Source organism: Cherax quadricarinatus, chromosome 41 (assembly GCF_038502225.1).
Source record: "Cherax quadricarinatus isolate ZL_2023a chromosome 41, ASM3850222v1, whole genome shotgun sequence".
Classification (NCBI taxonomy): domain Eukaryota; kingdom Metazoa; phylum Arthropoda; class Malacostraca; order Decapoda; family Parastacidae; genus Cherax; species Cherax quadricarinatus.
Genome location: NC_091332.1, coordinates 115,854 through 130,868, shown reverse-complemented (window position 1 = coordinate 130,868; position 15,015 = coordinate 115,854). Strand labels below are relative to the sequence as shown.

Genomic DNA, 15,015 nt, shown 5'->3' with positions numbered 1-15,015 from the left:
GAGAGAGAGAGAGAGAGAGAGCTGATCATTGTCTTCCACAGGAGAACGGGGGCGGAAAGACTGACAACAAGCAGTGGGAGTGCGAGGTGTGCAGGAAGTCCTTCACTACTAAATACTTCCTCAAGAAGCACAAACGTCTCCACACAGGTTAGTAGGCGTCACTTTCGGACTATTAAGCCATTTTATCAGCCAATATTGCTACTATTTTCTATTCCTAACCTTGGTATCACTTTCAGCTGATGGAAGCATTTTCCCTGGTCTGTAACCTTCTGTAGCACTCCATCACTCGACTTTCGTATCAGCATTACTTAACTATTTCGCCATTACCTTTCACTTCAGTATTTGCATAACTACAAGATGACTGACCTCAATAACAACTTTAATGCCTAACTTTGCATCAGCTTCTAGCACTCTCTCAATGCCAGTTATCCTTTGTTTTGGCAAAAAGAAAGAGGAAGAGGACTATCAAACACTGTGTCCATACATGCGTAGATTTCACTCTTTCATTGTCTTTTCCAGATTTGTCACATTTCATTTCTCTTGCAGGCGAGACACCATACGCATGCGCTGAGTGTGGGAAAACCTTCACCTTCCAACAGAGCTACCACAAGCACATCCTTTACCATTCAGACGACAAGCCGCACCAGTGCTCGTACTGCGGGCGGGCCTTCAAAGAGATGTCAACGCTCCACAACCACGTCAGGATCCACACCGGGGAGAAGCCCTTCGTCTGTGAGACATGTGGTAAGTCCACTCCCTCTATTCCCTGCGAAACCAAACAGAAAATGACACCGGAAAGTAGTAGGGATGAGGACATACCTAACTTTCTGCTCACCAACTCTAAATTGACACTCTGCAAGGCTATTTGTGTGTTGCTATTCCAGTGTAATCTTGTTGGATGGTGACACGTCAGTAAACTTGCTCTAATAATCCAATAAACAATCAGACTATTTGATTTCACTGGATATTCTTCTCACGTTTTAAGTTAGCTTTTTTGTTGCTATATTTTGCAAAATCAGTGCTACTAAATTAATCTACATTTGGGTGACTGAAGCTGGGGTATTGCTTACTGTCTGCAGCTTTGGGTGAATATATTCTTATTGCAGAATAATACCATAATATACTCTTAGCGAATTCTTCTACTAAGAAAGATGAGAAAGAGAGCAGAGAATAGTTAGGTGTTCAGGACTACTACTGTCTAGTCTCGCCACTAAGCCCTGACCAGCCTGCCGGAGGGGCAGGTGTTGGTGGGGCAGGTGTAACTGAGGTGTGTGTTGGCAGGTAAGGCGTTCCGGCAGCGCGTGTCATACCTGGTCCACCAGAGGATCCACACCGGTGTGATGCCCTACACCTGTGACATCTGCGGCAGGTCTTTCAGGTACAAGGTAGGTTCTTCCTCCACCCGAGCTACCTACAGAGGCGAGAGATGCAGTAAGTGGTGCAATCTGGATTAAGGAGCACCGGAGGTCACTCCCCCCTTTAAGGTCCTGTGAAGCATAGATTTCATTGATGTCTGATCGATCTCATCTGAAGTCTCTTAGCTAATGATGCTTACATATTTTTTAGTTTTGCTTAATTTTTTATTATTTTATAATAACTTTTCAGTTCTTATAATTGTCAATAAACTTACGAAACTAATGATTAAATGCTTAGGACACTTGAATTAAATAGCATTTAAATTAACACTTTAACCGAGTACTGAGGAACCACAAAATTTTAAGAACATTAAACCAAATAAACTGTATTTCTACCAATCAGTTACTACTGATATTTGTTCGGTTAATATGTTCAAATAATTTATTCGTAATTTTTGATGATATTGATACATATGTTAATAAAACAAAGGGTCTTACGATATTACAGAAAATTAACATGTATCCTGCAGGTGAGTCTACGTTCACACAAATGTGAGACGACTATAGCGTCCACGTCAGGGGGAAACGGTATCGCCTCACGCAAAGATGGAGAAACCCGCTCTGACGCCAGCAAGAACACCTACTCTAGTTCAAGCAACAGTCCTTCGCCCACACCCACCACTGAAGCCCCAACCCCAGACCTTATCCACACGTCTACAACCATCACACGAACTGTGGTAATCACTATTATAAGCCAATTATAATTTTTAAATTTTCTTGGGTTTGAGAAAAACCTGCCTAGGGCAGCATGAGAAACCTACATTACTTTTGTGAAGGACCTGCTTTGGGTTTAAAAAGAACGTGCCTTTGCTGTAAGGACCTGCTTTGGATTTGAGAAGGACTTCCCTAGAGTTTGAAAAAGGATGTGCACACGGTTTCAAAAGGACCTGCCTTGGTTGTAAATGGCGTGGTTATACAAGCAAACTATGGAAAAAGACACGCTTCCATTTCAGGGCATTTATTAAAGGAAACGTTTCGCCGTCAGTGGCTTCATCAATTAATCCGGGGCGAATGTTTCCTTTAATAAATATTCTGAACTGTATATAGGTATCCTTTTCCGCACAGACCTCTTTGAGTTCGACAAAGACCTACTTTAGGTTTGACAAAGGCCTTTCTTGGGCTTGACAGAGACGTGCCTTGTTTTTGAGAAAGACCTGTCTAGCATGGACCCGTTTTTATGTTATGTCAAGGATCATACAGGATCTTAGTAAATGTTGTGAGGTGACATTAATAATTCTCTTTTAACACTATTGGAAGTGCTACATACCAGCAGGTTATATTACATACCATATATCTCATTAATAATTATAATAATATCATACTGTACATATGCAACAATTAGGTACCTTTAATTCTGAAATGTTTCGCTTGCACAGTATGCTTCATCACTCATATACAAAGGTGACTAAAAATGGAGACAGCAGAAGAGGCGATAAGATTTCTTCGGATTTTTAACCCGGAGGATTATCCACACAGGATAGCCGAGTGAAGTCAGTGTGAACATTAAAATGGTATAAAATACCGACAGGTTGTTAGGTAAGACACATATGCAACATTTAGGTATCTTTATTTCGAAACGTTTCGCCTACACAGTAGGCTTCTTCAGTCGAGTACAGAAAAGTTGATAGAAGCAGAAGATACTTGAAGACGATGTAATCAGTCCATCACCCTTGAAGTTTTGAGGTGGTCAGTCCCTCACTCTGGAGAAGAGCATTGTTCCATAGTCAGTGGTGATTTGTACTGAACTCAGTGGTGACCTGTACTTAACCCAGTGGTGACCTGTACTTAACTCAGTGGAGACCTGTACTTAACTCAGTGGTGACCTGTACTTAACTCAGTGGTGACCTGTACTTAACTCAGTGGTGACCTGTACTTAACTCTGTGAAGAAGTGTCTTGTGTGCTCCCCGTGGACTGAACCAAGATGCCCTCCATCGAGCAACTTTACCAGCAGCTTAAGGAAGAATTGAGGGTAGCAAAGATGGAGATACGGCGATTGACCGAGGAAAACAAGAGGATTCGTAGTAGTCCTCCTGTTTCGAGTCCTCAGGTCAAGAAGGGATCGTGGTCAGTGGCTGGACAGCAGGGAACGAAGTTGACGATCAAGAAGACGAATGGAAAGCCAGAAACGATGAAGAAGAAAGAGACTGGTGTGGAAACTCTTGTGGAAACCTCCAACTCATTCTCGGTGCTACCCGACGAATGTGAGTCAACTACTGGGATCGTCACGACGAAAGACAACAAGGAAGGTAAGAATATTGTTGTTGTTGGGGATAGCCAGGTAAGATACATGGATAGGGCATTCTGCTTGAAGGACAGGAGTAGGAGAGAGAGGGTTTGCTTTCCTGGGGCTGGGATGGAGGACATTGTTAGCCGGCTTGACAACATCATGAACGGTAATGGGATCAATCATATTATTTGCCTCAGTGCTGGAGGCAATGATGTAGGCAAGTGTAGAAGTGAGGATTTAATTAGAAAGTTCAGGACAGCTATAGACATAATTAGGAAGAAGGGGGGGTGCCCTGTTATATGTGGCATTTTGCCAAGAAGAGGTCGCTCCTGTCTGTCTCAACTATTGGACCACTACGACAAGGTCCTAAATGCACTAGAAGACAAAAAGAATGCAGATGTAATATATACAGACTTTGCAAAAGCCTTCGACAAGTGTGACCATGGCGTAATAGCGCACAAAATGCGTGCTAAAGGAATAACAGGAAAAGTCGGTCGATGGATCTATAATTTCCTCACTAACAGAACACAGAGAGTAGTCGTCAACAGAGTAAAGTCCGAGGCAGCTACGGTGAAAAGCTCTGTTCCACAAGGCACAGTACTCGCTCCCATCTTGTTCCTCATCCTTATATCCGACATAGACAAGGATGTCAGCCACAGCACCGTGTCTTCCTTTGCAGATGACACCCGAATCTGCATGACAGTGTCTTCCATTGCAGACACTGCAAAGCTCCAGGCAGACATCAACCAAATCTTTCAGTGGGCTGCAGAAAACAATATGAAGTTCAACGATGAGAAATTTCAATTACTCAGATATGGTAAACATGAGGAAATTAAATCTTCATCAGAGTACAAAACAAATTCTGGCCACAAAATAGAGCGAAACACCAACGTCAAAGACCTGGGAGTGATCATGTCGGAGGATCTCACCTTCAAGGACCATAACATTGTATCAATCGCATCTGCTAGAAAAATGACAGGATGGATAATGAGAACCTTCAAAACTAGGGAGGCCAAGCCCATGATGACACTCTTCAGGTCACTTGTTCTATCTAGGCTGGAATATTGCTGCACACTAACAGCACCTTTCAAGGCAGGTGAAATTGCCGACCTAGAAAATGTACAGAGAACTTTCACGGCGCGCATAACGGAGATAAAACACCTCAATTATTGGGAGCGCTTGAGGTTCCTAAACCTGTATTCCCTGGAACGCAGGAGGGAGAGATACATGATTATATACACCTGGAAAATCCTAGAGGGACTAGTACCGAACTTGCACACGAAAATCACCCACTACGAAAGCAAAAGACTTGGCAGACGATGCACCATCCCCCCAATGAAAAGCAGGGGTGTCACTAGCACGTTAAGAGACCATACAATAAGTGTCAGGGGCCCGAGACTGTTCAACTGCCTCCCAGCACACATAAGGGGGATTACCAACAGACCCCTGGCAGTCTTCAAGCTGGCACTGGACAAGCACCTAAAGTCAGTTCCGGATCAGCCGGGCTGTGGCTCGTATGTTGGTTTGCGTGCAGCCAGCAGCAACAGCCTGGTTGATCAGGCTCTGATCCACCAGGAGGCCTGGTCTCAGACCGGGCCGCGGGGGCGTTGACCCCCGGAACTCTCTCCAGGTAAACTCCAGGATAAACACTGTAAGGATAATGCAGTACCATTCATTGACAACTGGGACAACTTCTATGGCCGAAATGACATGTATGCCAGGGATGGGGTTCACTTATCCAGGGCAGGTGTGGGTTTTCTTGCTAACTCAGTTGAGGGGGTTGTTAGGACTTTAAACTAGGATTAGTTTGAGGTATGGGTTTATAAATGATAAATAATGAGTATGGATATATTGACTTATGCTCTAATATTAAGAATCTTAGTAGTAACTGTCATGGAGTAACTCTGGGTAATGATAATTTCAGAAATTGTGTAAAAACGAAGATCAATAGGAAAAATGTGCAGAAGAAAAAAACATATGATGGTATTTTATGCTAACAGTCGAAGTGCAAGAAATAAAATTAATGAACTATGTTTGGTAGCATGTGCTGGGAACTTTGATATCATTGCATTAACTGAAACGTGGTATGATTTAAAGAGTCGGGATATGACTGCTGAGTGTAATATTCAGGGATTTAAGTTGTTCAATGTGGATAGATGTAATGGGAAGGGGGAGGAGTTGCATTATATGTTCGAGAAAATATTAATTTTTGCATAAAAACAGGTATAAAAATAGATGGAGCAGTAACAGAATCTGTTTGGGTAGAGTTTGTAGAGGGTCAAGAAAAACTAATTTTAGTGTAATATACCGACCTCCAGGCTTGGATCACGATAGAGGGAGACTTCTTTGGGACGAGATTGTTAGGGCTTCTAGACACAATGACATAGTCATAGTAGGGGACTTTAACTTTAGTCAAATTGACTGGAATTCTTTGACAGGTAATCTAGAGTCCAGTGACTTTATGGAAACAGTTCAGGACTGTTTTCTGAAGCAGAGCGTAACAGAGCCTACCAGGGGTAATAATTTGCTAGACCTAGTCTTGTCGTGAATAATCTGGAGATCACTGAAGAGCTTGGCGCAAGTGATCACAAATCCATCACTTTTAGCATTAACTGGGAATGCAAGAATAATGACAATACAGTAAAAATCCCTGATTTCCGTTCTGCCGACTATAATGGACTTAGGGAACATCTGTCTAATCTTGATTGGGGTTTCTAGCTAATGATTTTATTGGCGATGATCATACTTATGATTATGAAGGGATCTGTTTTTATGATTTTTTTCTTAATAATGTACACCGTGCCCAGAGTATATACATTCCCCGGAGAGATATTAGGTCTAATAATAACGATCCCAAATGGGTTAACAGTAGGTTAAAGCATCTATTAGGGGAGAAAAGGGGAATTCATAGGCGCATCAGAAGAGGAGAGGTTAACCTTACTGACCAATATGTTTAGCTTAAAAGAGAAGTAAAAAAGGGGATTAGAAAGGCTAAACGTGACTATGAATTAGAGTTGCTAGTGAATCAAAGACTAATCCAAAGGGGTTCTTTCAAGTGTATAGGACGAAGGTGAAGGAAAAAGTAGGACCTCTGAAAATTGGGAATGGACAGCTGACGGATAACGAACTGGAAATGTGTTCCTTATTTAATGACTATTTTTTGTCAGTTTTTACACAGGAAGATGTAAATGAGATTCCAGTAATTAACAATTATTTAGTTCCTAATGAATTTAAATTAACTAATATTACTGTCACGAGGGACATGGTTATTAAACAGATAGACAAACTGAAGCAAAATAAGTCCCTGGGACCCAATGAGCTGTTTTCCAGGGTACTTAAGGAATGCAAGATGGAGCTTAGTCAGCCATTAACGAGTGTATTCAATGCGTCCATCCTTACCGGTGTTGTGCCAGAGTTGTGGAAGATGGCTAATGTGGTTCCTATATTCAAATCAGGGGATAAGTCCGTTCCTTCAAATTACCGTCCAATAAGCCTGACATCTATAGTGGACAAGTTATTAGAATCAATTATAGCTGACATTATTAGAAGTCACCTTGAAGAGCATAACTTGATAAATGAATCTCAGCATGGATTCACGAGAGGTCGTTCCTGCCTGACAAACTTGCTGACATTCTTCAATAGAACATTTGAGGCAGTTGACAATGATAAGGAATATGATATTGTTTATTTGGATTTTAGTAAAGCCTTCGATAGAGTACCTCACAGGAGACTCTTGAAAAAAGTGGCAGCTCATGGTATAGGAGGTAGAGTTCCAGCATGGATAGAGGCATGGCTTACCAATAGAAAGCAGAGAGTTACCATTAATGGAGTGAAATCTGAATGGGGATTAGTCACTAGTGGCGTTCCACAAGGATCAGTTTTAGGCCCTCTCTTCTCTGGTCAGAGAAATAGCAAGCATCGAACTTAAGCTAAAAGAATCCTTTAGGAGTCAGGAATCGCGGGAAGAACTAAAAGCCATAAATGAAATCGAAAGAAACCCAAAGTATTTCTTCTCCTATGCCAAATCAAAATCGAGAACAACGTCCAGTATTGGGCCCCTACTTAAACAAGATGGGTCCTACACAGATGACAGCAAGGAAATGAGTGAGCTACTCAAGTCCCAATATGACTCAGTTTTTAGCAAGCCGCTAACCAGACTGAGAGTCGAAGATCAAAATGAATTTTTTTATGAGACAGCCACAAAATTTGATTAACACAAGCCTATCCGATGTTATCCTGACGCCAAATGACTTCAAACAGGCGATAAATGACATGCCCATGCACTCTGCCCCAGGGCCAGACTCATGGAACTCTGTGTTCATCAAGAACTGCAAGAAGCCCCTATCACGAGCCTTTTCCATCCTATGGAGAGGGAGCATGGACACGGGGGTCGTCCCACAGTTACTAAAAACAACAGACATAGCCCCACTCCACAAAGGGGGCAGTAAAGCAACAGCAAAGAACTACAGACCAATAGCACTAACATCCCATATCATAAAAATCTTTGAAAGGGTCCTAAGAAGCAAGATCACCACCCATCTAGAAACCCATCAGTTACACAACCCAGGGCAACATGGGTTTAGAACAGGTCGCTCCTGTCTGTCTCAACTATTGGATCACTACGACAAGGTCCTAAATGCACTAGAAGACAAAAAGAATGCAGATGTAATATATACAGACTTTGCAAAAGCCTTCGACAAGTGTGACCATGGCGTAATAGTGCACAAAATGCGTGCTAAAGGAATAACAGGAAAAGTCGGTCGATGGATCTATAATTTCCTCACTAACAGAACACAGAGAGTAGTCGTCAACAGAGTAAAGTCCGAGGCAGCTACGGTGAAAAGCTCTGTTCCACAAGGCACAGTACTCGCTCCCATCTTGTTCCTCATCCTCATATCCGACATAGACAAGGATGTCAGCCACAGCACCGTGTCTTCCTTTGCAGATGACACCCGAATCTGCATGACAGTGTCTTCCATTGCAGATACTGCAAGGCTCCAGGCGGACATCAACCAAATCTTTCAGTGGGCTGCAGAAAACAATATGAAGTTCAACGATGAGAAATTTCAATTACTCAGATATGGTAAACATGAGGAAATTAAATCTTCATCAGAGTACAAAACAAATTCTGGCCACAAAATAGAGCGAAAAACCAACGTCAAAGACCTGGGAGTGATCATGTCGGAGGATCTCACCTTCAAGGACCATAACATTGTATCAATCGCATCTGCTAGAAAAATGACAGGATGGATAATGAGAACCTTCAAAACTAGGGAGGCCAAGCCCATGATGACACTCTTCAGGTCACTTGTTCTATCTAGGCTGGAATATTGCTGCACACTAACAGCACCTTTCAAGGCAGGTGAAATTGCCGACCTAGAAAATGTACAGAGAACTTTCACGGCGCGCATAACGGAGATAAAACACCTCAATTACTGGGAGCGCTTGAGGTTCCTAAACCTGTATTCCCTGGAATGCAGGAGGGAGAGATATATGATTATATACACCTGGAAAATCCTAGAGGGACTAGTACCGAACTTGCACACGAAAATCACTCACTACGAAAGCAAAAGACTTGGCAGACGATGCACCATCCCCCCAATGAAAAGCAGGGGTGTCACTACATAAGAACATAAGAACATAAGAAAGGAGGAACACTGCAGCAGGCCTGTTGGCCCATACTAGGCAGGTCCTTTACAATTCATCCCACTAACAAACATTTGACCTACCCAATTTTCAATGCTACCCAAGAAATAAGCTCTGATGTGCAAGTCCCACTCAAATCCAACCCATCCCACTCATGTATTTATCCAACCTAAATTTGAAACTACCCAAAGTCCTAGCCTCAATAACCCAACTAGGTAGACTGTTCCACTCATCTACTACCCTATTTCCAAACCAATACTTTCCTATGTCCTTTCTAAATCTAAACTTATCTAATTTAAATCCATTACTGCGGGTTCTCTCTTGGAGAGATATCCTCAAGACCTTGTTAATATCCCCTTTATTAATACCTATCTTCCACTTATACACTTCGATCAGGTCTCCCCTCATTCTTCGTCTAACAAGTGAATGTAACTTAAGAGTCTTCAATCTTTCTTCATAAGGAAGATTTCTAATGCTATGTATTAATTTAGTCATCCTACGCTGAATGTTTTCTAACGAATTTATGTCCATTCTGTAATATGGCGACCAGAATTGAGCTGCATAATCTAGGTGAGGCCTTACTAATGATGTATAAAGCTGCAGTATGACCTCTGGACTTCTGTTGCTTACACTTCTTGATATAAATCCCAGTAATCTATTTGCCTTATTACGTACGCTTAGGCATTGCTGTCTTGGTTTAAGGTTGCTGAGTGGTGATGTGTACTTAGCTCAGTGGTGACGTGTACTTAGCTCAGTGGTGACGTGTACTTAGCTCAGTGGTGACGTGTACTTAGCTCAGTGGTGACGTGTACTTAGCTCAGTGGTGACGTGTACTTAGTTTAGTGGTGATGTGTACTTAGCTCTGTGAAGACCTGTTTGTGTGCTCTTGAGTGGTGACCTGTACTTTGAGTGCTGACCTATACTTAACTCTGTGAAGAAGTGTCTTGTTTGCTCCCGTGGACTGAACCAAGATGCCCTCCATCGAGCAACTTTACCAGCAACTTAAGGAAGAATTGAGGGCAGCGAAGATGGAGATACGGCGACTGACCGAGGAAAACAAGAGGATTCGTAGTAGTCCTCCTGTTTCGAGTCCTCAGGTCAAGAAAGGATCGTGGTCAGTGGTTGGACAGCAGGGGACGACGAAGTTGACGATCAAGAAGACGAATAGAAAGCCAGAAACGATGAAGAAGAAAGAGACTGCTGTGGAAACTCCCGTGGAAACCTCCAACGCATTCTCGGTGCTACCCGACGAATGTGAGTCTACTACTGGGATCGTCAGGACGAACGACAACAAGGAAGGTAAGAATATTGTTGTTGTTGGGGATAGCCAGGTTAGACACATGGATAGGGCATTCTGCTTGAAGGACAGGAGTAGGAGACAAAGGGTATGCTTTCCTGGGGCTGGGATGGAGGACATTGTTAGCCGGCTTGACAACATCATGAACGGTAATGGGATCAATCCTATTATTTGCCTCAGTGCTGGAGGCAATGATGTAGGCAAGCGTAGAAGTGAGGATTTAGTTAGAAAGTTCAGGACAGCTATAGACATGATTAGGAAGAAGGGGGGGCGCCCTGTTATATGTGGCATTTTGCCAAGAAGAGGTGTTGGTAATGAATGGTTGTCCAGAGCAATTGGTATTAATTGTTGGCTGGATAAACACTGTAAGGATAATGCAGTACCATTCATTGACAACTGGGACAACTTCTATGGCCGAAATGACATGTATGCCAGGGATGGGGTTCACTTATCCAGGGCAGGTGTGGGTTTTCTTGCTAACTCAGTTGAGGGGGTTGTTAGGACTTTAAACTAGGATTAGTTAGAGGTATGGGTTTAGAAATGATTAATAATGAGTATGGATATATTGACTTATGCTCTGATATTAAGAATCTTAATTAATGGTAACTGTCATGGAGTAACTCTGGGTAATGATAATTTCAGAAATTGTGTAAAAACAAAGATGAATAGGAAAAATGTGCAGAAGAAAAAACATATGATGGTATTTTATGCTAACAGTCGAAGTGCAAGAAATAAAATTAATGAACTACGTTTGGTAGCATGTGCTGGGAACTTTGATATCATTGCATTAACTGAAACGTGGTATGATTTAAAGAGTCGGGATATGACTGCTGAGTGTAATATTCAGGGATTTAAGTTGTTCAATGTGGATAGATGTAATGGGAAGGGGGGAGGAGTTGCATTGTATGTTCGAGAAAATATTAATTTTTGCATAAAAACAGGTATAAAAATAGATGGAGCAGTAACAGAGTCTGTTTGGGTAGAGTTCGTGGAGGGTCAAGAAAAACTAATTCTAGGTGTAATATACCGACCTCCAGGCTTGGATCACGATAGAGGGAGACTTCTTTGGGACGAAATTGTTAGGGCTTCTGGACACAGTAACGTAGTCATAGTAGGGGACTTTAACTTTAGCCAAATTGACTGGAATTCTTTGACAGGTAATCTAGAGTCCAGTGACTTCATGGAAACAGTTCAGGACTGTTTTCTGAAACAGAGTGTAACTGAGCCTACCAGGGGTAATAATTTGCTAGACCTAGTCTTGTCAAATAAGGAAACACTCGTGAATAATCTGGAGATCACTGAAGAGCTTGGCGCAAGTGATCACAAATCCATCACCTTTAGCATTAATTGGGAATGCAAGAATAATGATAATACAGTAAAAATCCCTGATTTTCGTTCTGCCGATTATAATGGACTTAGGGAACATCTGTCTAATCTTGATTGGGGTTATCTAGCTAATGATTTTATTGGTGATAATCATACTTATGAATATGAAGGGATCTGCTTTTATGATTGTTTTCTTAATAATGTACACAGTGCCCAGAGTATATACATTCCCAAGAGAGAAATTAGATCTAATAATAACGATCCCAAATGGGTTAACAGGAGGCTAAAGCATCTATTAGGGGAGAAAAGGGGAATTTATAGGCGCATCAGAAGAGGAGAGGTTAACCTTACTGACCAATATGTTCAGCTTAAAAGAGAAGTAAAAAAGGCGATTAGAAAGGCTAAACGTGACTATGAAATTAGAGTTGCTAATGAATCAAAGACTAATCCAAAGGGGTTCTTTCAAGTGTATAGGACGAAGGTGAAGGAAAAAGTAGGACCTCTGAAATCTGGGAATGGACAGCTGACGGATAATGAACTGGAAATGTGTTCCTTATTTAATGACTATTTTTTGTCAGTTTTTACACAGGAAGATGTAAATGAGATTCCAGTAATTAACAATTATTTGGTTCCTGATGAATTTAAGTTAACTAATATTACTGTCACGAGGGACATGGTTATTAAACAGATAGACAAACTGAAACAAAATAAGTCCCCGGGACCCGATGAGTTGTTTTCAAGGGTACTTAAGGAATGCAAGATGGAGCTTAGTCAGCCATTAACGAGTGTATTCAATGCGTCCATCCTTACCAGTGTTGTGCCAGAGTTGTGGAAGATGGCTAATGTGGTTCCTATATTCAAATCAGGGGATAAGTCCACTCCTTCAAATTACCGTCCAATAAGCCTGACATCTATAGTGGGCAAGTTATTAGAATCAATTATAGCTGACATTATCAGAAGTCACCTTGAAGAGCATAACTTGATAAATGAATCTCAGCATGGATTCACGAGAGGTCGTTCCTGCCTGACAAACTTACTGACGTTCTTCAATAGAACATTTGAGGCAGTTGACAGTAATAAGGAATATGATATTGTTTATTTGGATTTTAGTAAAGCCTTCGACAGAGTACCTCACAAGAGACTCTTAAGAAAAGTGGCAGCTCATGGTATATTAGGTAAAGTTCTAGCATGGATTGAGGCATGGCTTACCAATAGAAAGCAGAGAGTTACCATTAATGGAGTGAAATCTGAATGGGGATTAGTCACTAGTGGCGTTCCACAAGGATCAGTTTTAGGCCCTCTCTTGTTCATAATTTACATTAATGACCTTGATGAAGGGATTACTAGTGACATGAGTAAGTTTGCTGATGATACAAAGATAGGCCGTATAATTCACTCTGAGGAGGATATCAATGAACTCCAGGACGATTTGAACAAATTAATGTCTTGGTCTGAGAAATGGCAGATGAAGTTTAATGTGGATAAGTGTAAGGTACTTGCCCTTGGTAATGAAAATAACCCTCGAAGCTATAATCTAGGTGAAGTAGAGCTTGGTCATACAGAATGTGAAAAAGACTTGGGAGTCATGGTAAGCAGAAATCTAAAGCCAAGACAGCAGTGCCTCAGTGTGCGCAACAAGGCCAACAGATTACTTGGATTTATCTCAAGAAGTATAAGTAACAGAAGTCCAAAAGTTATTTTACAGCTCTATACATCACTAGTGAGGCCTCATTTAGATTATGCTGCTCAGTTTTGGTCCCCTTACTACAGGATGGACATAGACTCATTAGAGAACATACAGAGAAGAATGACTAAAATGATTTACTGTGTAAGGAACCTCCCGTATGAAGATAGACTTAAAGCCTTAAATCTCCACTCTCTGGAGAGCCGTAGAATGAGGGGAGATATCATTGAAGTGTATAAGTGGATGACAGGCATAAACAAGGGAGACATTAATAAAGTACTGAGGGTGTCGAACCAGGTAAGAACCAGGAATAATGGATTTAAGTTGGATAAATTTAGATTTAGAAAGGACATAGGTAAGTACTGGTTTTCTAACAGAGTTGTAGATGCGTGGAACAGTCTTCCCAGTGGGGTGATAGAGGCTAGGACCTTGGGTAGCTTTAAGAAGAGACTGGACAAATATATGAGTGGGAGGGGCTGGGTTTGATTGGTGTTGGGGGGTGCTGGAGTTGTTTCTTGAGTAGCTCTAGGTAGTTGTCGTTTTGATAAGGACCTGCCTCGTATGGGCCAGTAGGCCTTCTGCAGTGTTCCTACATTCTTATGTTCTTATGTTCTTATAACCCCCAAGTCCTTTTCGCAATCTGTATGGTTAAGTTCTACATTATTTAACTTATAAGTGCTAGGGTTATGGACACTCCCGAGCTTCAGAACCTTGCATTTATCTACATTGAACTGCATCTGCCACTTTTCTGACCAAGAGTAGAGTTTGTCTAAATCCTCCTGAAGTTCCCTAATATCTACGTTTGAATCAATTATCCTACCTATCTTCGTGTCATCGGCGAATTTGCTCATATCACTAGTAATTCCTTCATCAAGATCATTGATATATATTATAAACAACAACGGGCCCAAGACTGATCCCTGTGGAACGCCACTTGTTACTGATCCCCACTCGGATTTAACCCCATTTATGGACACTCTTTGCTTCCTGTCTGTGAGCCATGATTCGATCCACGAGAGCACCCTTCCCCCAATGCCATGAGCTGCTACTTTCTTCAACAGTCTTTGGTGCGGAACTCTATCAAATGCCTTACTAAAATCTAAGTAAATAATATCAAATTCTTTATCGTGGTCAACAGCCTCAAAAGCTTTACTGAAGAAAGTTAATAAATTAGTTAGACAAGACCGGCCTCTTGTGAATCCATGCTGAGTATCATTAATCAAGCTATGCTTATCGAGATGGCTTCTTATAATCTCAGCTATAATTGACTCTAGTAATTTGCCTACAATTGAGGTCAGGCTTATTGGGCGGTAATTTGACGGTAACGACTTGTCCCCTGTTTTAAAAATAGGAATTACATTAGCCATCTTCCACATATCAGACACTGCACCTGTTTGAAGAGATAAATTAAAAATATTA

General features: G+C 41.6%; 1 protein-coding gene across 3 annotated transcripts in view; it reads left to right on the top strand.

Moving 5' to 3' along the window:
• The window catches only part of LOC128695829 (zinc finger protein 721-like), a 53,209-nt gene that overhangs the window by 16,761 nt on the left and 21,433 nt on the right, over window positions 1–15,015 (top strand). For 2 of the 3 annotated variants that reach the window (XM_070092833.1, XM_053786712.2), the window contains exons 3-6: window positions 42–147; window positions 547–744; window positions 1,282–1,385; window positions 1,886–2,092. In XM_070092833.1, coding sequence (XP_069948934.1) covers window positions 42–147; window positions 547–744; window positions 1,282–1,385; window positions 1,886–2,092 — 615 coding nt within the window. The remainder of the gene's footprint in view (window positions 1–41; window positions 148–546; window positions 745–1,281; window positions 1,386–1,885; window positions 2,093–15,015) is intronic. The other variant, XM_070092834.1, reaches the window with a different exon arrangement.